Raw genomic sequence first — 25,847 nt, 5'->3', positions numbered from 1 at the left:
AGCTAGGAAGCACCGGGGTCCAGGTTTCAGTATGCATGACTCAAAAGCACGTGCTTTTAATCACTACATTCTGTTGCCAATATCATAATACCACCTGTTCTGTGACTGAAATCTATGTAAATTTTTCAATATTTCAGTCACCAAATAGAAACCGAGTGAACTACCACTATTTTAAACTACTATTATTATTCTCCCCAATATCCTCTTGCCCCATTTCTCACCACTACCTTTCCCTCAACTTCTGCTTTATGATCTAAAAATTTTCCTAGTGGTCTGAAGACTCTGTTAGCAAAGTCACTCTATGAAAATGCTGTTGAAGGAAATATTTTCTGGATCATTTCACTGCCCACCTTAAAAATGGCGAAATATGCAATTTAATAAGCATTGACCACATTTCTCTTTCACTGATAATCTAATGAGCTGTGTACTTTCCGTACTCTGGGGAGAGAGACAATAAGCCCTTGTCAGAAACAGAGCTTTGGTCTGTTATAAGTGTCACTTATAATCTAATCTAGTTAGTTTCTAGCCTTTGGTTTTTATTTTTAATTATTATTGACTTCTCATTTCTCCTGTGTTATGGCACCAGATGCTGTTTCTTTTCTGTTCTCTCAGTAGAGATGTTTCTGTGGGCCACAGTCACCGTATTAAAAGCTGCCTTAGGCAATCTTTTTTTTTTTTTTTTTTTTTTTTAGAGAAAACAACCACTTTCATATACATTTTAAACTGTAGACCATCACAAGTAAATGTTCATTATCGGCCAGGTACGGTGGCTCACGCCTGTAATCTCAGCACTTTGGTAGGCCAAGGTGGGTGGATCACCTGAGGTCAGGAGTTTGAGACCAGCCTGGCCAACATGGTGAAACGCTGTCTCTACTAAAAATACAAAATTAGGTGGGAGTGGTGGCTCATGCCTGTAATCCCAGCTACTCAGGAGGCTGAGGCAGGAGAATTGCTTGAACCCGGGAGGCAGAGGTTGAAGTGATCGTGCCATTGCACTCCAGCTTGGGCAATAAGAGCAAAACTCCATCTCAAAAAAATAAAAAGAATAAAAAATAAGTCATTATCTAGGCACAAGTGGTAACTGCCCTAAAATAAGTGATTAATCAGATGTAAGAAGGTTTTGAAGAGACAGTGAGATTTATTAAGCTGCTTTCCATTTTACTTATTTATTTTTTGACTGGTCAGTGTATTAGGATGATGCAATATACTATAACCACTGGATTATGTGGGAAATATAATGATTCCTCAAGCTTTTATAAAACTTTGGAATTTATTCTACTTTTATATGTAAACTTGGAAAGAAACCCTGTTCTCCTAAAGGGAGAAAGAACAGGTAATATGAGCCCTAGCTTTTAACGAATCAACATACAAATATAATCTCATTTTCATCTCTTAAGGAGGCTTGTGATCCAACTGATGGCTTTGACAATTGGAGGTAGTGTGACCTCTTTGTTGCAAGTTAATCTCTTTAAACAACAGTTTTTCTCATCTGTAAAATTTCCCTGATTAATAGTATCTACCTCCTGGAGCTATTCTGATGATAAGTTATATGATTCATTTCAAAATATATGACATAGTACTCCTAAAATATATGACATGCAGGTATTAAATAAACATTAGTTCTTATTATTATCATTTAGTTATTTCTGTGTTATTAAGAGCTGCCATTATCAACTGTGTTCTCCATACCTGAAGTTCCTCTACATTCTCCCTCTCTGCATGAGTCTATTCTTCTATCCATCCATTCCACAAACAATTGTGTATTATTAGAATGTGGGTTTCATGAAAGCAAGGACCTTGTCTATCTGGAAGAAGTAGTAAAACTGAGTGGTTAACAGTATGGTTTCTGGAGCCAAACTGTCTAGCTTTGAATTCTGCCTCTGACACTTACCAGATCAATGACTTGGGGAAAGTTTCTTAACCTCTTGGAAACATACTTTTCTCATCTGTAAAATAAGGTAATTATAATAGCTACCTCATAAGTTATTGTGAAGGTTTGATTGTGTTAATATATGTAAAATACTTTAAAATAGTGCCTGGTGTGTAATATGGGCTATATAAGTGTTTGCTATGATTATTGATTATCATTTTTATTATTTATGATATCTCTATTATCTGGCACAGAGTCCAACACATAACAGGTATGCAGGAAACATTTGATCAGTGAATAAACAAATGCCAGACACTGAAATGAAAAAAGAAATAAGGGAATGTCTCTTATCTAGAAGAGAAATGTGAGAGGTGCTGGAGAAGCTTATGGCTAATGGAGAACTCACAGTCAGCATTCAAACACATCAGTCAGGTTCATTTCTCTCCAGTTCCACAGTCCCTAACCTGGGCTACATCACCAAGGATTAACTAGCACATGGAACTTATATAGCAACATGGAGCAAAATAATAAAGATTATGAATAGTAGTGCTGTGAAATATGGTATAGCTAAAGTGCTAGATAGTATAGATAATATGTACTATAGGAATTCAGTCCAATGCTTCTGGCACATTTAATTTTACATTATGCCATTGGAAAGTAATTAAACAATTATGTCATTAAAGAAATAGTAGCCAAATAAATCCAAACATATATGGTCAACTAATTTTTGACAAAGTAAATAAAAGAACATGATGAAGAAAGGCTAGTCTTTTCAATGAATGATACTGGGAAAATGGAATCTCCACGTGCAAAAGAATGAAATTTGACTCTAACGCCATATTCAAAAATCAGCTCAATTTGGCTAAAAGACCTAAATGTAAAACCTAAAACCATAAAATTTCTAGAAAAGAACAGAAGGGAACAGCTTCCTTGACCTTGGCATTGGCAGTGTTGTTTTGGATATCACATTAAAAGCTCAGGCTACAAAAGTAAAAATAAATAGGACTACATTAACCTCAAAATCTTCTGCAAAGCAAAGGAAACAACAAAATGAAACAAATTGGGGGAAAAATTGCAAACCATATATCTGATGATAGGTTAATAACCAAAATTTATAAAGAACTGATACAACTCAATAGTAGAAAAACAATTAACAGAATTTTAAAAATGAACAAAGGACATGAATAGTTACTTATTTCTCCAAAGAAGATACAAAAATGTCCAACAGGTATACAAAAAGGTGCCTAATAACACTAATCATCAAGGAAATGCAAATCTAAACTGCCATGAGATATCACTTCACAGCTGTTAGGATGGCTATTATCAAAAAGATGAGAATAACAACTGTTGGTGAGGATGCAGAGAAAAAGGAGCACTTGTACGCTATTGACTGGGATGTAGACTGGTATAGCCATTATGGAAAGCAGTATGCAGGCTCCTACATAAATTAAAAATAGATTTAGCGTGTGACCCAGCAATCTCTGGTCTTGTTATATACCCAAAGAAGATTAAATCACCACCTTGTAAAGATATCTGCACTCCCATGTTCAATGCAGCATTATTTACAATAGCCAAGATATGACAACAACCTACGTGTCTGTCAGTGGACGAAAGGATAAAGAAAATGTGGTATATATGCACAATGAAATATTCAGCCTTAAAAAATGGGAGATCCTGCCATTTACCACAATATGGATAGACTTGGAGGACATTATGCTAAATGAAGTAAGCCAGAACAGAAGGAACAATATTGCGTGATCTCTCTTATATGTGGAATCTTAAAAAATAAGAGTCAAATATATAGATATAGAGGATAAAACAGTGGTTACAGGGGGAGGTGGGAAAGAGGGAGATATAGGTGAAAGGATAAAAAGTAGCAGATATGTAGGATGAACAAGTCTAGAGGTCTAATGTGCAACATAAAGACTATAGTTAATAAAATTGTATTATATTAGGAATTCTGTGAAATAAGTAGATTTTAGCTGCTCTTGTCACACAAAATTGTAACTGATGATAGATATGTTAATTGGCTTCACTATAGTAACCATTTTATTATCTATATATGTGACATAACATCATGCTGTGAACCTGAAATATACACAATAAATTTTTTTTAATAGTAGCCAGATGAGGATAACCTAGGTATTTGAAATACTTGGTGAATTAATGTTTATTCTAATTTCCTCAAAGTTTAAGTCTTTTTAGAGAGATTATCTTAAAATCATTTCAGAGAAGTGATTGTGGTGCAGAGACCCACTGTAATGGCACTGCCATGAAGTCAGAATTGCATTTGTATCATAGGCTTTTCCGTGCAATAAAGAAAGAGGCATTTCTGTTAACGCAATGACAATAGGGTACCCTTGAACTTGCTCACCTGAAAAGACCTGTGTTCCAAATAGACTCATATTAAATGACATTCTGATAAGAACGATTTTAAAGTGAAAAAAAATCAAGGTTTGGCAAAGCTATAGGGAAATGAGGGCTCTCATATAGTGCTGGTATGAGGGTAAACCGGTTCATCTTTCCAGAGGGAAAGAGGTACTTTCATACTAGGTATCAAAAGCCCTGATAATGTTCATGTAGTTTGGTCCAGTAGTTTCACTTGTATGGGTAAATCTGTATCAAAGAAATTATCAGAGTTCTGCACAAATATAGAAAAAGAATTATTAGAACATTATTTATAGTTGTAAAAAATTAGGAGCAAACTAAACATGCACTAGTAAGAAACTTGTTAGATCATTATACTGTAGTCATGCAACATAATGCTCTGCAGAAAACAAAAGTCATGTTGTTAAACTACATTGCTGTTACGAACAACTAGTCCCTCTAGTTTTAAAAAGCAGGTTCCAAAACAACGTGTATAATAAAGTCAAAATTGTTTTAAGGAAATAAATCTAAGTAGGGAGATTATGAATGATTTTTATTTTCTTCTTTTTCTAAGTTTTCTTCCATGAATATGTGTTACTTTTGTGTCATAGAAACTATAGCATAACAAAAAAGGCATTTGACTCCTTATTTTCCTTTCCACAAATACTATTCTGAATTCCATTATAGTATATCACTTCCTCATTTTAAAAAGGCAGAAGCAACTTTCTTTTATAGCATCAATGATTGTACTTATCTGCTTTGACTAATGCATTTAATTCATCTGTTCTGTCAAAGATACCAGACAGTAATTATCACAATTTATAATTCCAGGAATCTTCTTGCCTGAATATTTTTCTTCTGCTGCATAGATTTAACTCTATTGTTGATTTTTTTCCCCTTTTCAGGTAAACAACTACAGTTTAGAAGAAGTAACACATGAAGAGGCAGTAGCAATATTGAAGAACACATCAGAGGTAGTTTATTTAAAAGTTGGCAAACCCACTACCATTTATATGACTGATCCTTATGGTCCACCTGATATTACTCACTGTAAGTACCATTGTCATCTTCAAATAGCATGCCAGACTTGCAAAACTGAAATTCTATAAAACTATTGACAAAGTGTTCTGCTTGTACCTTCCCTCTTGGTTAACTTCTGGAAATACTTTAGAGGGAGTATCCTAAGCTCCACTCCTATGTTGCCTTGCAGGCCCTTACCTACTGTTTGAAGGTGAGATATCCTAATGAGTTGGCATGCCCACTGTTATGGAAAGGCTTAATGTTGAGAACAGTGTGATTACAGTAGTCTATGGGCAACACATTTTGAAAGGCTATTTCTCAAGCTCCTAAAGCATGATCACTCTCATGCCATCATATTCTTTCTTCCAACTTCAGATCTCTGTAGTAGTAGACTAGAAAAGAGAGACTGGCAAATAGACCAGAGGTAGCTCTATGATTCTTCCTGAAAAAGGGGATCTTGCAATTGAATGGTGAAATCAAGATCCTCAATCACCATCATCATAGCTTTTACTTTACTTGAATTTGTTATATTGGCAAGAAAGCTGGAAAAAATTATCAGTCACTATGGAAATAGAGGTGAGCTGGAAGTGAGACTTCTGGGGCAACAGCTAACAACTAATGAGACACTATGCTGGAGTCCTCAAAAAATCCACCGTAGCCTAAGCCTCATGTGTCCTCCTCTTCTTAATAGGTCAACACGAATCTTAACTAAGTTTCTGTCTTTGAAGACTAGATTTAGAAGCAATTTACTTTGTTATGTAAATGTAAGGGACATTTGTATCAACAGTAGTAAGCTTGCTCATTCTGAAATGTTGAAAGTCCATTTGTGAGACTGGAAACTTGGAACGTCTTCAGAACTGGCCACTGATTAGTACTACGGTCTCCAGCAAATTGTTTAACTTATCTCAGATTTACACGTTTCTCTTGAGAGAAATGTTAAGTGTTGAATAATTTTGTTTCCTGCCCATTGCATTAGCTATTGCTTTTCTTAATGATGATTCTAAAACAACTTACCTCCAAAATATGTATGTTTTCAAGCTGGCAGTACATTGAGATCAGCCTTACCTTAGAATATGAAAGAGTTTTAACTTTCAGAGCTTTTCAAAGTGGACAAATGTTGCAAAATCAGCCCTGATAGTCTGTGAGCCACTTCATGGAGGGCATATAAGGTTAATGTCAAAGAGAGAAAAAGGAGAAAACCAAACTACCTAATAAACCTAAGAAATATGTATTGAGTAATTTCAGTATGTACAAGACACATTGTAAGGTAATATGTGTGATACAGAGGAGATAGAATCATGGCCTTCAAAGAGTTTTGCTGGGAGGAAGGCTAACTCAGATATATAAATAGAAGCATATTTGGCAGAATAAGAGGTATGTATATGCCATGGGAGAGGTAAATATAAATGTTAAATGTTATTTGGGAAGTCAAAGAAAAGAGATATATCATTTGTCTTTGGAACATGAGAAAAATCTTTTTGCATAGGATGGCATTTCAGTTGCATCTTCAGAATGAGATTTCAACATCTGAGATGGGTTAGGTATGAGACACAAATTATAGGTAGATGGTACAGATGTCAGGAAGCACAGGCTATTGTTGAGGACAATAGGATATGTGTTGGGGGGATATTAAAATTGATTGATCTTGCAAGAATGGCAAAGAGGTGAGTTTATACTATATTAAATATATAACAACAACGGAGAACATTTAAGTAAGAGAATAGTGTGGTCAAGCTGAATTTCAGGAAGGTTTACCTCATCTCAACAAATAAAATGGATTTGAGGAGAGAGAAAGAAGCAAGAGACCCAGTTAGGAGGTGTTTTCAGTCACCTAAAAGGGAGAAACATTAGGAAGGAGGAATAAAAAAGAAAGGACAGAGTTCTTGGCCTTTGTGGGATGGGAATAGAGTATATTTTGGGAGAAAGTCTCATAGGAGAATCTGCTCCTTAGGAGGCTTTTGTTCTCGATGATTGGACATTAATTATGTGAAAACAATGTGAGCTCTGCAATTAGAAAGCTAACATTTTATTTCAATAGAAAATTAATCATTGTTCTGAAAATATGTGTGCTGGATGTCTTCTCCTGTTCTTATTTTCTCCAAATTATACTAACTGGCATTACAGACTTAACTATTATTAAGTCTTTCCTATCCTAAAGGTTACCATGTGCTTGTATATATTAAATGCAAATAAACGGCAACTCCTCCCTCTTGGAGGACAAGAAAATCCTTGGCATGCAGCAAAGCCTTTCTGTTTTTAATACATTTTTCTGAAGTATAGCATGACACATTGAATCACCCACATAACAGGTTTCTTTTCTCCTTTTCCCCCACCTCTTAGCTTATTCTCCACCAATGGAAAACCATCTACTCTCTGGCAACAATGGCACTTTAGAATATAAAACCTCCCTGCCACCCATCTCTCCGGGAAGGTACTCACCAATTCCAAAGCACATGCTTGTTGACGACGACTACACCAGGTCAGATATGCCTGTTGGTTAATTGAATTTGCTCTGATTACCAGAAATAAATCACATTTGACTAACATGTCAGGTGTTGTTTTGGATGCTAACTGAAGCTTCTGGGTTCCATTCAACCTTATTGTAGTTTTGCCTCAAGTGCATTGTAAGTGTGTCATTGTCCTCTGATAGGCAGCAAAATCACAAAATACTTGTGAATAAATAGTAAGATACACTTATACATCACTTTGCCATTTATTAAGACTTTCTATATCTGATCTCATTTAAGCTTTACAGCCATACTGTAAGATAAGTATTAATACTTGAGAACAGAAGATAGTGCTGAGGTTCAAAAGGAAGGAAGTAGCATGCCAATATTATATATTTGGTTACTGGAATTCAATGGGTAAATTAATAATAAAGAAATGTAAATGTAAAAACTTTTTGTCTTTAACTAGTCATTATATTTGGCAAAAGAATACAAAGATGATTAAGGAACAAAAACTTCCCACAAACTCCCTCCAGAGTGACCTGTCCTGGGGTACCCAAGGTGACAACCTGGCATAAACCTTTCATACCTTCTCCATGTTCTTACAAACGTATATATTTTCAGATATACGTGGAGCCTGACATTATTTTTATGAAATAAGTTTATATTTTATACATTGTTCCACAACTTAATTTTCTCCATAAACAATAGTTTTATCAAAAATGAGATTACATGTACATGTGTGTGCTTAATTTCTATATGTGTTTATATGTAAAGAATGATAGATGGATTGTTTTGGTTTTTTACCCTGTCTAACTGAAGTCATTTGTCAGCCTTTCAAAAAGTAGAGACTTTCTGCCAGTTAGCTTTCCTCACTGGTATATGTGCATGCTTTGATCTTTCCATTCTTTTGTATATCTTTTTAAATGATTAAGCATTTTCCATTTATTCTGCAAGATCAGGTTTGCCGAAGTAGCTCTTTATATCTTTAGCCAAGGAATGGAATGTTTGGATGCTGAAAATGTGCATCCGTGCTGTAAATCAAATGCAAGCTTCTTCCTATGCTGAAATGTCAGATCTCTATGCTCTTAATTAAAATGAGGGCTGCAGCAAAGATAATCCTCGTGGCTCTCTAAGGAATTCTGTAAATACAGGCACCTTTATCCACCAGAGTGATGATCTCTTTGCTCTCATCCTATTACTAATATTTGATATTATTTTAACTTAAAAATGTCATTTTATGTTACTAGGCCCTATGGGGCCTAGTGAATTAACATTTGTTCAAGCCCCTTCATAATCCAGACCCTTTGCTAGCTATTTTTATACACTATCCATTTAATCCTCCAAAAAACACACAGAAAAAGACTTTCACCTCCATTTTAGAGATGTAGAACTTGAAGTTCAAAGAGGTTATGGAACTTGCTTATGGTCACATAGCTTTTATTAATAAGTAGAAAAACTGAATGCCCTAACAGCTTTAAAATCCTAAGAGAAAACATTTTAATTTTCTAAAATTAAAAATGAAAACCAAGTCATATAAAACTATGTTCATCATAGAAATAGGTGGCTAGAAAGGGACCTCAGAGTTTTGATGAGCTCTAAAAACAACTAGACCATAGTTGAAACCTACCTCTACCACTGACTAACTGTGTGACCGGGGGCAAGTCACTTAACCTCTGCAAGCTTCAGTTTTCTCATCTGTAGAAGGGAATAGAAAGTGAGTCTATCTCAATAGGTTGTTGTAGTGATTAAGTCACCTAGTGAATGCAAAGAGCTTAGAACAGTGTCTGGCACTTTATAAGTACTCAATGAATGTTATCTATTTATAGTAACTATACTTACTATAATCTTAATACACTTCAGATGTGACATGAAATATTTTTACAGTACACATGAGATATGTCTCAATATCTTAGATCCTGCCCCTGCCTCCTCCCCTGTTCCCCTAGAAGACAGTCTCACTAATATTTCCCTACAAAATCAGAATGGTTGGTGCCTGGCAAACTGTTAAAGTAAATTATATTAGTTCACACACATAAACATACAAATACACACCCCTCCACCACACTTTCTTACCACTGTTGGTGTTGTCTCATAGGTGCTCCCTACTGTAGGCATTACCATAGGTCTCAGAGGTATTTGCTCAGAGGCAGATTCACTTTCTCATTCATAAATATTAATTGAGTACTTCCTATAAAACACTGGGCACTGCACTAGAGATGCACAACTGAATAAGAAATAGCATCTAACAACTATCCAATTGGGGTAAAAATATGTATAAATCAATGGATTCCCCAATGCCTGTTCCCTAATTTACACAGAAACCCTCCATGAAGTTTTCCACAAAGCCTAATTTATTACTTTTTTTCAAAATCTTGAGATTATATATTTGGTAATCAAAATGCCCTTTCTTTTGTAAAAGAATTGTGGCAATTATTTATTATGCTTTTACTTAGAAGAGAAAAATTGGGAAATTTTTGTTAGTCTTCATTTTTTAAATGTTAAATATCTGTAAAATTCAAAAGTATGAGACTACTAATAGAAGCAAACAAGCAAAAGTAGGGTCAGTTCTCTAAAGCGCCCTTATGTAGCACTAGCAGAGTTCCCTAACACCACAAGAGACACTTAGGAAATATTGCTAAATGAATATGAGTTTTACATGAATGCCATAGGACTAACCTATGGCATCAAAGAAAGTTTTAAAGAGGAAATGAGAGAGGGCACGCCTAAGATGGCTGAATACGAACAGCTCCAGCCTCCAGCTCCCAGCGTGAGTGACACAGAAGATGGGTGATTTCTGCATTTTCAACTGAGATACTGGGTTCATCTCACTGGGGAGTGCCAGACAATCGGTGCTGGTCAGCTGGTGCAGCCCAACCAGCGAGAGCTGAAGGAGGGCGAGGCATTGCCTCACCTGGGAAGCACAAGGGGGAAGGGAATCCCTTTTCCTAGCCAAGAGAAACTGAGACACACAACACCTGGAAAATCAGGTAACTCCCACCCTAATACTGTGCTTTACCAAGGGTCTTAGCAAACGGCACATCAGTAGACTATATCCCACACCTGGCCCAGAGGATCCCACGCCCATGGAGCCTCCCTCATTGCTAGCACAGCAGTCTGAGATCTAACTGCAAGGCAGCAGTGAGACTGGGGCAGGGGCGTCCGCCATTGCTGAGGCTTAAGTGGGTAAACAAAGTTGCCGGGAAGCTCGAACTGGGTGGAGCCCACTGCAGCTCAAGGAGGCTGGCCTGCTTCTGTAGACTCCTCCTCTGGGGACAGGGCATAGCTAAACAAAAGGCAGCAGAAACCACGGCAGAGGTAAATGCCCCTGTCTGATAGCTTTGAAGAGAGCAGCGGATCTTCCAGCACAGAGGTTGAGATCTGAGAATGGACAGACTGCCTGCTCAAGTGGGTCCCTGACCCCTGAGTAGCCTAACTGGGAGACATTCCCCACTACGTGCAGACTGACATCTCACACCTCACACGGTGGGGTACACCCCTGAGATGAAGCTTCCAGAGAAAAAATCAGACAGCAATAATATTGTTCAGCAATATTCTATCTTCTGCAGCCTCCGCTGCTGATATCCAAGCAAACAGGGTCTGGAGTGGACCTCAAGCAAATTTGAGCAGACCTACAGCTGAGGGTCCTGACTGTTGGAAGGAAAACTAACAAACGGAAAGGACACCCACACCAAAACCCCATCAGTACGTCACCATCATCAAAGACCAAAGGCAGATAAAACCACAAAGATGGGGAAAAAGCAGTGCAGGAAAGCTGGAAATTCAAAAAATCAGAGTGCATCTCCCCCTCCAAAGGAACACAGCTCATCGCCAGCAACGGAACAAAGCTGGACAGAGAAAGACTTTGACGAGCTGAGAGAAGAAGGCTTCAGTCAACCAGACTTCTCAGAGTTAAAAGAGGAACTACGTAACCAGCACAAAGAAACTAAAAACCTTGAAAAAAGAATGGATGAATGGATAACTAGAATAATCAATGCAGAGAAGACCATAAAAGAACTGATAGAGATGAAAACCATGACACGAGAATTATGTGACAAATGCACAAGCTTCAGTAACCAACTCGATCAACTGGAAGAGAGTATCAGCGATTGAAGATCAAATGAATGAAATGAAGCAAGAAGAGAAGTGTGGCAAATACAAGAGTAAAAAGAAATGAACAAAGCCTCCAAGAAGTATGGGATTATGTGAAAAGACCAAATCTACGTCTGATTGGAGTGCCTGAAAGTGACGGGGTAAATGGAACCAAGTTGCAAAACACTCTACAGGATATCATCCAGGAGAACTTCCCCAACCTAGTAAGACAGGCCAACATCCAAATTCAGGAAATACAGAGAACGCCACAAAGATATTCCTCGAGAAGAGCAATCCCAAGACACATAATTGTCAGATACACGAAAGTTGAAATTAAGGAAAAAATGTTAAGGGCAGCCAGAGAGAAAGGTCTGGTTACGCACAAAGGGAAGCCCATTAAACTAACAGCAGACCTCTCGGCAGAAACTCTCTAAGCCAGGAGAGAGTGGGGGCCAATATTCAACATTCTTAAAGAATTTTCAACCCAGAATTTCATACCCACCCAAACTAACTTTCATAAGTGAAGGAAAAATAAAATCCTTTACAGACAAGCAAATGCTGAGAGATTTTGTCACCACCAGGCCTGTCCTACAAGAGATCCTGAAGGAAGCACTAAACATGGAAAGGAACAACAGGTACCAGCCATTGCAAAAACATGTCAAAATATGAAGTCCATCGATGCTAGGAAGAAACTGCATCACTAGCGAGCAAAATAACCAGCTAATATCATAATGACAGGATCAAGTTCACACATAACAATATTAATCTTAAATGTAAATGGACTAAATGGTCCAATTAAAAGACACAGACTGGCAAATTGGTTAAAGAGTCAAGACCCATCAGTTTGCTGTATTCAGGAGACCCATCTAACATACAGAGACACACACAAACTCAAAATAAAGGGATGGAGGAAGATCTACCAAGCAAATGAAAAACAAAAAAAAGCAGGGGTTGCAATCCTAGTCCCTGATAAAACAGACTTTAAACCATCAAAGATCAAAAGAGACAAAGAAGGCTATTACATAATGGTAAAGGAATCAATTCATCAGGAAGAGCTACATATCCTAAAAATATATGCACCCAATACAGGAGCACCCAGATTCATAAAGCAAGTCCTTAGAGACTTACAAAGAGACTTAGACTCCCATACAATAATAATGGGAGACTTTAACAACCCACTGTCAGCATTAGACAGATCAACGAGACAGAAAGATAACAAGGATATCCAGGAATTGAACTCAACTCTGCACCAAGTGGACCTAATAGACATCTACAGAACTCTCCACCCCAAATCAACAGAATATACATTCTTCTCAGCATCACATCACACTTATTCCAAAATTGATCACATAATTGGAAGTAAAGCACTCCTTAGCAAATGTAAAGAACGCAAATTATAACAAACTGTCTCTCAGACCACAGTGCAATCAAACTAGAACTCAGGACTAAGAAACCCAATCAAAACCACTCAAGTACATGGAAACTAAACAACCTGCTCCTGAATGACTATTGGGTACATAACAAAATGAAGGCAGAAATAAAGATGTTCTTTGAAACCAATGAGAACAAAGACACAACATACCAGAATCTCTGGCACACATTTAAAGCAGTGTGTAGAGGGAAATTTATAGCACTAAATGCCCACAAGAGAAAGCAGTAAAGATCTAAAATTGACACCATAACATCACAATTAAAAGAACTAGAGAAGCAAGAGCAAACACATTCAAAAGCTAGCAAAAGGCAAGAAATAACTAAGATCAGAGCAGAACTGAAGGAGATAGAGACACAAAAAACCCTCCAAAAAATCAATGAATCCAGGAGCTGGTTTTTTGAAAAGATCAACAAAATTGATAGACCGCTAGAAAGACTAATAAAGAAGAAAAGAGAGAAGAATCAAATAGATGCAATAAAAAATGGTAAAGGGGACCACTGACCCCACAGAAATACAAACTACCATCAGAGAATACTATAAACACCTCTATGCAAATAAACTGGAAAACCTAGAAGAAATGGATAATTTCCTGGACACTTACACTCTCCCAAGACTAAACCAGGAAGAAGTTGATTCCCTGAATAGACCAATAGCAGGCTCTGAAATTGAGGCAACAATTAATAGCCTACCAACCAAAAAAAGTCCAGGACCAGATGGATTCACAGCCGAATTCTACCAGAGGTACAAGGAGGAGCTGGTACCATTCCTTCTGAAACTATGCCAATCAATAGAAAAGAGAGAATCCTCCCTAACTCATTTTACGAGGCCAACATCATCCTGATATCAAAGCCTGACAGAGATACAACAAAAAAAGAGAATTTTAGACCAATATCCCTGATGAACATCAACGCAAAATCCTCAATAAAATACTGGCAAATCAAGTCCAGCAGCACATCAAAAAGCTTATCCACCATGATCAAGTGGTCTTCATCCTTGGGATGCAAGGCTGGTTCAACATATGCAAATCAATAAACGTAATCCAGCATATTAACAGAACCAAAGACAAAACCACATGATTATCTCAATAGATGCAGAAAAGGCCTTCGACAAAATTCAACAGCCCTTCATGCTAAAAATTCTCAATAAATTCGGTATTTATGGAACATATGTCAAAATAATAAGAGCTATTTATGACAAACCCACAACAAATATCATACTGAATGGGCAAAAACTGGAAGCATTCCCTTTGAAAACTGGCACAAGACAGGGATGCCCTCTCTCACCACTCCTATTCAACATAGTGTTGGAAGTTCTGGCTAGGACAATCAGGCAAGAGAAAGAAATAAAGGGTATTCAGTTAGGAAAAGAAGAAGTCAAATTGTCCCTGTTTGCAGATGACATGATTGTATATTTAAAAAACCCCATTGTTTTAGCCCAAAATCTCCTTAAGCTGATAAGCAACTTCAGCAAAGTCTCAGGATACAAAATCAACGTGCAAAAATCACAAGCATTCTTATACACCAGCAACAGACAAACAGAGAGCCAAATCATGAATGAACTCCCATTCACAATAGCTTCAAAGGAATAAAATACCTAGGAATCCAACTTACAAGGAATGTAAAGGACCTCTTCAAGAAGAACTACAAACCACTGCTCAGTGAAATAAAAGAGGACACAAACAAATGGAAGAACATACCATGCTCATGGGTAGGAAGAATCAATATTGTGAAAATGGCCATACTGCCCAAGGTAATTTGCAGATTCAATGCCATCCCCATCAAGCTACCAATGACTTTCTTCACAGAATTGGAAAAAACTACTTTAAAGTTCATATGGAACCAAAAAAGAGCCTGCATTGCCAAGACCATCCTAAGTCAAAAGAACAAAGCTGGAGTCATCACGCTACCTGACTTCAAACTATGCTACAAGGTTACAGTAACCAAAACAGCATGGTACTGGTACCAAAACAGAGATGTCGACCAATGGAACAGAACAGAGCCCTCAGAAATAATACCACACATCTACAGCCATCTGATCTTTGACAAACCTGACAAAAACAAGAAATGGGGAAAGGATTCCCTATTTAATAAATGGTACTGGGAAAATTGGCTAGCCATAAGTAGAAAGCTGAAACTGGATCTTTTCCTTACTCCTTATACGAAAATTAATTCAAGATGGATTAGAGACTTAAATGTTAGACCTAAAACCATAAAAACCCTAGAAGAAAACCTAAGTAATACCATTCAGGACATAGGCATGGGCAAAGACTTCATGTCTAAAACACCAAAAGAAACGGCAACAAAAGCCAAAATTGACAAATGGCATCTAATTAAACTAAAGAGCTTCTGCACAGCAAAAGAAACTGCCATCATAGTGAACAGGCAACCTACAGAATGGGAGAAAATTTTTGCAATTCACTCATCTGACAAAGGACTAATATCCAGAACCTATAAAGAACTCAATCAAATTTACAAGAAAAAAATAAACCACCCCATCATAAAGTGGGCAAAGGACATGAACAGACACTTCTCAAAAGAAGACATTCATACAGCCAACAGACACATGAAAAAATGCTCATCATCACTGGCCATCAGAGAAATGCAAATCAAAACCACAATGAGATACCATCTCACACCAGTTAGAATGTCAGTCATTAAAAAAATCAAGAAACAACAGGTGCTGGAGAGGATGTGGAGAAATAGGAACACTTCTACACTGTTGGTGGGACTGTAAACTAGTTCAACCATTGTGGAAAACAGTGTGGCGATTCCTCAAGGATCTAGAACTAGAAATACCATTTGACCCAGCCACTCCATTACTGGGGATATACTGAAAGGATTATAAGTCATGCTGCTATAAAGACACATGCACACGTAAGTTTATTGTGGCACTATTCACAATAGCAAAGACTTGGAATCAACCCAAATATCCATCAGTGACAGACTGGATTAAGAAAATGTGGCACATATACACCATGGAATACTATGCAGCCATAAAAAGGATGAGTCCGTGTCCTTTGTAGGGACATGGATGCAGCTAGAAACCATCATTCTCAGCAAACTATCACAAGAACAGAAAACCAAACACCGCATGTTCTCACTCATAGGTGAGAATTGAGCAATGAGATCACTTGGACACAGGAAGGGGAGCATCACACACCGGGCCCTATTGTGGGGAGGGGGTGGGAGGAGGGATAGCATTAGGAGATATACCTAATGTAAATGACGAGTTAATGGGTGCAGCATACCAACATGGCACACGTATACATATGTAACAAACCTGCACGTTGTGCACATGTACCCTAGAACTTAAAGTATAATTAAAAAAAAAAAAAAAAGCTGCTAGAAACTGTTTTAAATGACTCATAGATAAGATTTTTGTGAACTAGTGATATTGATCCCCTTTGTGAAATTCAAAGTATACCTATATTTAACCCCAAAAGAAAGACTTGTATCTTTCATGAGTACTTTTAAGTAAACTTCCATTTTAACAGTCAAAAAAAAAAAAAAAAAGAGGAAATGACTCTAATTAGCACTTGAAAACTGTGTAGACATTGGTCAGAGAGTCAAGAGATGGGGAAGGGCATTCGTGGTAGAGGGAGTGATTGCACAGACTCACAGAATAAATAGAAATAGAATAAAATGAAGGCAAAAATTAGAACTTGAAATATAAGACTCACAAAGGAAAATTGTACCTACGTTTACATCATGTTTGTATTCCTATTCCTTCTCTCCTATGCAACCTATCTGTAAGATTAACAATATATAAAGTAATAAAAACAAAAGGATCATTACTATACACCATTAACAATAAGTGCTATAATATATATTATTGCTCCTATATTATTTATGTGATATTCTTATTCTTGATTTTTACAGATTAAAAAATTCTCAGAGAGGTTAAGTAATTCCCTCATAGCATACAGCAATCAAATAGAATCACAATTTGAATTCAGTTCTGTCTGTTTTCAAAGGCCCCATCCCTGCATCCCTGGTTGGTAGTGCTCATCCTACCATTTACTATCTAGATAACTCTGAACAAGTCAGTTCATCTCAAGTCTTGATTTTCTCATCCATAGATTCGTTATAAAGGATCTATTAATTTCCTCATGGAATTGTGAAGTTTTAATATGTTAACATGTACGAATGTTGTCATTTTTAGAAAGCTCTATAAATTATTATTCTAAGTTCATTTAGCTGCTTATGTTTGAGACCTACTTTGTAGCTTCCTAAAATAGTAAATCAAGAAAATAAATCTCTAATAATGGAACTTGGGCCAGTAGGGAAACATGTCTGTGAAATAGGAACTTACCCATAACCTATAAAATCACATCAAATTGGAAGCCTTTTGTTCCATGTGTTCATATCTTAATCTGTTGTAATAAATATTTCTCTATTTTCCTGATTTATAGTCACATTTGTTATGGATGTACAGTAAGAATTTTAAATCAATTTTGATTCTAATAATACTATAATAACCTAGGTAGATTTTTAAATCTATTTCTATTAAAGAAATGTACACCTGCATAAACGGAGAAGTTTTATTTTTCCATGAATTTAGAAGAAAATGCACAAATAAAAAAAGTTTTGGGTACAGTCTCTTAGTAGCATGCCCACTGAGTCCCTGTAAATCAGCATTCGTTGTGATGTAGATATCTGGTTTTCAATTTTTGGAAAACAAAGCTATTCCAATGACACTGAGATTGTTTTTGGCTCAGGCATTATAGACTGTCAGTAGAAAGGGCCATAAATAAAAATAGAGTCTAATCTCCCTTTTTTGGATGGGCTGGGGACACAGGGCCCAGAGTGATTTTTTTGCTTTCCCTTGTCCAGTATTTGTAAGTAGTACAATCAGATTTAGAGCCCATGTATATGTGCACTCTTTTTTTGGCTGGAGTAAGAAAGTAGCAATTATGAAAAACTATATTCAATCAAGGATTACCTGGTAAGAGTGTCTATTTTGTACATTACCTATAACTATGAGTTCTATCTTTACTGGGTCAAGTTTTCCCTAGTTACTCAGAAGAGGGGCAAACCACACATTCTTACTGTCTGCCTGAATATACTTAGGATATGCAAACAGTATTAATATGAAACAAAAAATATTGGTAATGCAAAGTAAAACTGCTCTTTGAAGATGTAGGGACCTAATTTCCCAAGTTACGAATGTGATAAATATTGTTATAAAACCCAGGGACCTAAAGTGTAACTGTAAAAGATATATTTCTCAGTGTTAGAAACTAAGTTCAACTAGCTGTGAACTTAGTGTGTCTTTCTGGCTGCCTCTACATATTGGTCCCTCACATCATTTAGTTCATTAAAAAGCATAATATAAATAAAGTCTCAATAAAGATTTCTTGTCTACAGAGACTTTACAAGAGCTGCCCCAAACTGTAACTTTAATATTTACCAGTTTGACTCCATCACTTATTGAACAGTCATAATCTCATCAGTCTGGAGTCCATGTCTACTCTATTGTCTGAATTATAGAACACTAGCTTACTAGCCATGTCATCTAATGTATATTCAAGTTGCCTTTTCTCCTTCATTCATTCAGTTATTTGCTCATTCAGTGAATATTCAGCTTCTACCCATGTCAAGCATGGTTATTAGCAACGAAATCACAATGGTGAACAAACTGGTCAAGGTGCTTGCCCTCATGGAATTTACATTTTAGTATATTGAATAAGAGATGTATAAATAAATGCATTAAGTTCAGTTAGTGATAAGTGCTATAAAGAAAATAAAACAGGATAATGTGATGAGCAGTGACTGGGGAAGAGAACAATGTGAAGTAGGATAAGCGGGGAGTGCCTCTCTCAGGAGGTAGCGTATGGACTGAGACCCGAATAAAAAGTAGAAAGTGGTGATTAAAGATCAGAGAAATAGCATTCCAAGAAGAGGGAATAGCAAAGCCAAAGTCACTGAGGCAGGAATAAGTTTAGTGTGTTCCAGCAATGTAAAGAAGTCCAGTTTGGCTAGACAGAGATGAGGTAATGGGAGCAGGCAGAAAATTAGGTTAGATAAGGAAGCAGGAAGTAGAAGATGTAGGACTTCACAGGTAATGAGAAAGTGTAGGTCTAATTTTAAGTGCATTGAGAATTCATTGAAGAGTACTAATCAGGACAATTAAATGATCTGATTTATGGGGTTTTTTTTTGTTAAAAAAAAAAGAAAAAAGAGAAAAAAGAAGTTCTGGCTGCTCTGTGGAGTAGAGAGACCACTGAAAAAAAGAGGGGAAAGGCACCTAGGACTGGAGTGAGGGGTAGCAATGGAAGAGAAATGGAACAGAGAAATCCGAGCTATATCTCAGAGCAAGGTTTAATAGCCCATGTTCACGTGAAGAGCAGACCTGGCTTAGCCAGACTGTTTTGACTACTGACCATTTTTGTAGTTTTTAATCACCCATGGAGTAGTCTTTCAGGAACAGCATAAGTATTTGCCACTGTTATTTGTTTCTTTTTGTTTTGTTTTTCTTATCTCTTATTGTTTAACTTTGTGGGTCAGAACTGGTTAGAAGCCAGACCACTGTTTGTCACATGTTTCTACTTACATGCCCTTAACGTAGAAAATAAACTTGTTCTCCTCAGACTCTGAGGTAGAACATGAAGATTTCTGCCCAAGCATAAAACACATAAAATCTTGTATCTTTCATCACAAAAGCTTGCAGAATATTATTTGCTTTAGAGTAAAAATATTCTTGTTACAAACTACATTGTTTTTCTTCCAAATCTTAAAATGAAATTGACACACCAGAAAGGTTTTCTGAAGGTATTTGTAATCCCTGGCAAATACCACAAACCCCAAGGTACATTTAAGTACCCAAGTTTGAGAAACACTGAGCTAAGTTACACAAATTTGCCAATTGTTAATTGTGTTTTATATAAACTGTCCCTTAATAATGACTCAAGGTTTATGGTACCCATTAGGAGTGAGCTCTCAAAGGATCAGACAACACCTCATCGGAGTACAGTACAAGCATGTTCTAGCTTCTCTTCTTTTTAGTTTACATTTAATGACTTAAAACCATTCCTGAATGAACTAGAAGTTTCTTCTTATACAGGAAAGAAATCTTTTCTTATATGCTTTTGATGCAGGATTTCTCTTGGCCCCTTCACTAGACTTGCAGCAGGGACACCCTGTCTGCTTGGCCCACCGTGCTCAGCCCCTTGTGGGAGAGGAGCATGTGAGTGAGTGTGGGATCCAGCTGGCTGCTCCAGGCACCGGCACAGGAGCAAGCTCCACGTGGGGCCCATGGCCAGACCAAGCATGTCTCCTGGAGGGGGGCGTGCTGGCATCCAGGTGAGGGTGCCCGTAACCATGAAACCCTAGAGGGGGTATCACAATACTCTTTTAGTTCTGCCATTTGCAGACAGCAGTATGTTAGCAGCTCAGCTGGCCCCTTGCCTCATGGCATGGGGCGGATGCCCTCCTCCGGTGATGGCAAAGGGCCAGTGTGACAGCCTTTCTGGGGACCTGCACTCAGTGGTCACAAGCTCTTGTCCAGCATCCGTAAAGAATGAGGTCACACAGATGACTAAATGATAGTGAAGGCGGAGAATTTTATTGAGTGATGAAAACGTCTCAGCAGGGAGGGGAGTTAGAGAGGGGACAGGAAGAGCAGGTCTTCTTCCCCGAAGTCAGGCTGTAGTCAGGGTTCTCTGGAGGAACAGAAATAATAGGATGGATGCATAAGAGGAGATGTATACATAAGGCGAGTGTATTAAGGAGTATTGACTCACATGATCACAAGGTGAGGTACCACAATAGGCCATCTGCAAGCTGAGAGGCAAGGAAGCCAGTCCAAGTCCCAAAATCTCGAAAATAGGGAAGCCAACAGTGCAGCCTTCACTCTGTGGTCAAAGGTCCAAGAGTCCAAAGCTGAAGAACTTGGAGTCTGTTGTTTGAGGGTAGAAAGCACCCAGCACAGGAGAAAGATGTAAGCTGGAAGACTAAGCCTGTCTAATCTTTCCATGTTCCTCTGCCTGCTTTTATCTTACCTGCACTGGCAGCTGATGAGATGGTATCCACTCCAATGGAGGGAGGGTCTGCATCTCCCAGTTCACTAACTGTCGACTGAGTCTGGGGTCTTTATATGCATAGGATGAAGGCAGGACAGGCCATAGGTAGTTTTGGAAAAGGCAACATTTGATTGGTAAAAAGTCATTATTCAGAAAGAACCAATCGGGAGAGAGTGGGCGAACAGGAATAGAAGTTATCACTTTGGTCCGTGGGTTTCAGGCTGTTATTTTTGCTTGAAGGTGGGGTTTCACTGGTTACCCACCCCTATCTGCCTAGGCATTTGGCTGCCTCCTGTCACTATCACTTTTAGTCAAGTATGGTGGAAAACAGCTAGAGTACCCTAAGCAGGCAACTGACCCTGCTTTAGAATTATAGTAGAATAACTGAGTGATTAGGTATGTGGGTCCTGAAGTTACCCTGCTTAGTTTTGAATCACACCATTTCCTAGCTGTGTGACCTTCAGTCAGTTATGCAACTCCCCTTTGCGTCAGTTTTGTCATTTATAAAAAGGGTAAAATAATACTTACTACCTCATAGGTTTGTTGTGACAATAAACTGAGTTAGTACAGGTAACATGCTTGGGAAAAATAAGCACCTGAAAATTGTTAGCTGTTATTAATGCTATTGAAAAACAAGGATTTTAAGATGAACTATGATACAAATAAAACCCCTTTTTGGTAAATATCATCCAATTATTTATGGAACTGTAACCAACAATATTACACAGCTGCTCAAACATGTAATCTACGTGTATAGATTTTTCAACTTATTTATCTTGCAGAGCACATTATAATATTTTATTACAGAGAGTCATATAGTCTGACTGCTTTATTGAGAATCTTAATTTTTATGACTACAATGAATATCTAATACCAGCTGCAATGAAAATCTAATACAGAATTCAGTGGAACCAAATATGGTATAAACTAGTCTATCAGTTTTCCTTCTGGCTAAAATATAATTTTTTGTTGGATAATTTGCTGATATTGCCCTTTTAAAAAATTTATAGTGACTCTCAATAGCTAACTCTAGGTAGCTTTTCCCTTAAAAAGTTCTGCAAAACATGATATCAGACTCCTTACAGACTTTACAAAGTTCATTATAAAACTTAACCAAATTAAAGATTCATGAGCAAATGTCTCTGAGATTCTGAGATTTTGTTTTGCTCTATGTTGCATTTCTGATTTCTCCAACATAGAGACGGGTACTATAATGTAGTTTTGAAGCAAAGTATAGAGATGAAAGAGAGAGTGAGACAAAACTAGTGAGACAGATAGACTATTATGTGGAAGCCTCAAGGAGAGTTTTCTCTTTATTAATGTAAATAAACAATAAAGAGAAAACTTTAACCACAAAACCACTTAAGTTTACTTACATAAACCATGAAGAATGATTCATAGAACTATCCTACTAGAAGTAGAAAGCAGAGAGAGTGGGTATGCTAATGGGGAATCTGACAAATCTTAATTCAAGGAGGACATCCAACTACATATTAGAAAACACGTTAAGCTGCTGTTTGCTTTCAAGGAAATAAATATTAGCAAAAATGCAACAGTAATGAGAAATTTAAATCTGTCTCCTATAGATATTTATCATTTCCTGTGTTATTCATGAGTTAGCCAGACATAAACACACAACACTATGCCCTATAATTTTATGTAAATGGTTATTGCATGTATATAGCTATTGTTGCTATACATGTAAAATTTGAATAGTTATTTAATCAATGCTGCATTACATTTTTAATGGAGTAAGTTCATCCTTGCTTTCATTCTTTAGTTCATTGATGCAAAAAAGGATTGATGATAGGCAGTGGAGAATTTTGGAGGGACTGCTGTAGAAACCATCAACCATCAGTTGGTCCGTATCCTCTTACAAGTTAACCACTATCATGAACACAATGTGCAGCTTACTTCTGGCCGTAATCTCTATGACATTGAAAGAAGGTGTATACTGTGACTCAAGAAAGTAGACATGGTCTCTTCTTCTAGGAGTTTATTTTCATATTCATACATCCATAAGGAGACAATATAGGACAAGAAGATGCCTGATTCCTAATTGCCCACAGATGTATACTTCAGCAATTGTCCATGACAGCTTTGCAATGCCTGGGTGATTTCCTGCCATCTCATGTATCAGTGGTCCCCAACCTTTTTGGCACCAGGGACCACTTCCGTGGAAGACAGTTTTTCCATGGACAGGTGGCAGGGGCGAGATGGGTTTCCAAATGAAACTGTTTCACTGTTCCACCTCAGATCATCAGGCATTCAATTCTCATAAAGAGCATGCAACCCAAATCCTTCACATGTGCAGCTCACAATAGGGTTCACTCCTTTGAGAATCTAATGCCAGGGGCTGATCTGACAGAAGGGGAAGCTCAGGCAGTGAAGTTGACAGCTCACCTCCTGCTGCGTGGCCTGTTCCTAACAGGCCATAGACCTGACAGATAGTGGGGGTTGAGGACTCCTGTCCTATATCATTAGCTGCTGTGGGTGAGGTTACTATGTTAATATTAGTAATTACCTGAACAAAATATAGGAAAATTGTGAGATACAATCATTGCATTCCAAAGACATTCGTACTATGCTATCAATTTGTAAATTTCATAAGTTTTGGGTTATGTCGTTCACTTTTTGCTTCTAGGTAATTGTATTAATATAGATAATGGGGCAAACTATAACTGCGTAAAAACACATCTTGAAAATACTGCTTTATATATTTTTCCAGATATTTTTTCCATCTTTATATCCATTTGCTTTTTATTACCTACTAATCTGCCTTATAGCCCTCCTTGATTTTTTCTTTCAATGTTTTATTTTTGTCTAATTTCCTTTTCTCTAACTGTAAAAATAATATATATTTGTAGAAAAACTGTAAAATAAAAATATAAAGAAAAACTACTAAAATTACTATTTTTCCTACTACAGAGGGATAATCACTTGAAATATTTTCCTTTGAGTTTTTTCCTTGTCTGTATGTTTGTTTATATAATTTGGACCATACTATGTACAACGAGAGAGTTTTTGCTTTTATTTTTTGCTTTAATATTATATCTTGAGAATTTTCTAATGTTCTTAGTATTCAAAAACATGTTTAGTGGCTGTATAATAGCCTATCATATAACTGAACCATAATTTATATAATTACTTTCCTTTTAATGCACATTTATTTTTAGAATTTTCTTATTGTGCTTTTACAATCTTTCTGCCTTCATCTCTTGATTATATATTTATTTAATATAAATGCCGAATTGCTACTGCCTAATCAACATCTCACTTGGTTGTCTTATAAACATTGCATTGGATATTTAATATGTCCAAACACAAACTCTTGCTTTTTATCCCTAGCCTGCCCTTCCATTGTCATACTCTCTTTTTTTTTGAGACAAGGTCTCACTCTTTCCCCCATGCTGGAGTTCAGTGGCTTGATCTCAGTTCACTGCAGCCTCACCCTCCCGAGGCTCAAGCAATTCTTCCATCTCAGCCTCCTGAGTAGCTGGACAGCAGGCACATGCCACCACACTGGGGTAATTTTTGTATTTTTTGTAGAGACAGGGGTTCACCATGTTGGGAAGGCTGGTCTCCAACTCCTGAGCTCAACCGATCCCCCTACCTTGGCCTCCCAAAGTGCTGGGATTACAGGGGTGAGCTACCACACCCAGCCTGTCTTCCTCTTCTTAGCAAATGATTGTTCTATGGGAGCTATTGCTCGGGTCACAGACCTTGGGGTTTGCCTTCTCTTTTTTTCCCCCTTTCATTTTCTATATGCAGTCCATCAACAAATTCCGTAGGTTTTACCTTCAAAATACATCCACAATGTGCCACATGCCACTACCAGCACACTAGTCAATTCATATCATCTATCATTTGACTATTGTAATAGCCCCCTAAACAGCTTCCATTTCTGCCTCTGTTACTCATGCTGCACCATACATTACTCTTTTAAATTCAGATCACATCATCTGGGTTGAAATCTAAAGCCCTTATTTATGAGACTATGATTTGACTCCAGCTGGCTGCTCTGACCTCCTCTCCTACCACACTGCCTTCGTTGATGCTCAGACTTCCTTGTTATTTGATCATAGTAGGCATACTTTGCTTCAGGAAGTTTGTGCTTGCCACTCCTTCTGCCTTGAATGTTTTTCCTTTCCATATCCACATGTCCACATGGTTTGCTTTTCTTTCTTCAGCTCTCTGGTCAAAAGCCATTTTATCAGAGAGGCCATCTGAGAAACAACAAATATTTGCCAGTGTTTGGTATCTTCAAAAAGACAGCAAAGTGGACACTGTGGAGGGGGCCAGGCAAGTAAAACCAAAATTATAATAGAGGTGAAACATGCTGTGTTGGAGAGCAGTACTGAAAGCTATGTGGAGCTAAGAAAAGGCATCTAATCCAGACTGATGAGTCAGAAACAGCTTCTTCCAGGGGGTGACTGAGACTGGAAAAGAACAATAGGAATTAGCCACTAGTATCTATGACTTTCTTGTGACAGCTTCAGTAGGGTCCAGGGTGTAAGGGGAGACAATATTTAAAAGTCACATGCAAGGATACTTAAGCAGGAGTTCTATTTATTCTATGGCCCAAGCCATTTGCTTGTT

At 37.4% G+C, this 25,847-nt stretch overlaps 1 protein-coding gene across 12 annotated transcripts in view; it reads left to right on the top strand.

Annotated features, from left to right (window-relative positions):
- Positions 1-25,847, top strand: part of DLG2 (discs large MAGUK scaffold protein 2) — a 2,228,225-nt gene that overhangs the window by 1,707,653 nt on the left and 494,725 nt on the right. For all 12 annotated transcript variants that reach the window (XM_077964104.1, XM_077964105.1, XM_015115421.3 and 9 more), the window contains 2 exons: positions 5,143-5,287; positions 7,598-7,736. In XM_077964104.1, the coding sequence (XP_077820230.1) occupies positions 5,143-5,287; positions 7,598-7,736 (284 nt within the window). The remainder of the gene's footprint in view (positions 1-5,142; positions 5,288-7,597; positions 7,737-25,847) is intronic.

The sequence above is a fragment of the Macaca mulatta genome, chromosome 14, assembly GCF_049350105.2.
Source record: "Macaca mulatta isolate MMU2019108-1 chromosome 14, T2T-MMU8v2.0, whole genome shotgun sequence".
In the NCBI taxonomy this organism is placed as follows: domain Eukaryota; kingdom Metazoa; phylum Chordata; class Mammalia; order Primates; family Cercopithecidae; genus Macaca; species Macaca mulatta.
Note: the sequence above shows the minus strand (reverse complement) of the source record. Positions and strands in the feature narration are given on the sequence as shown.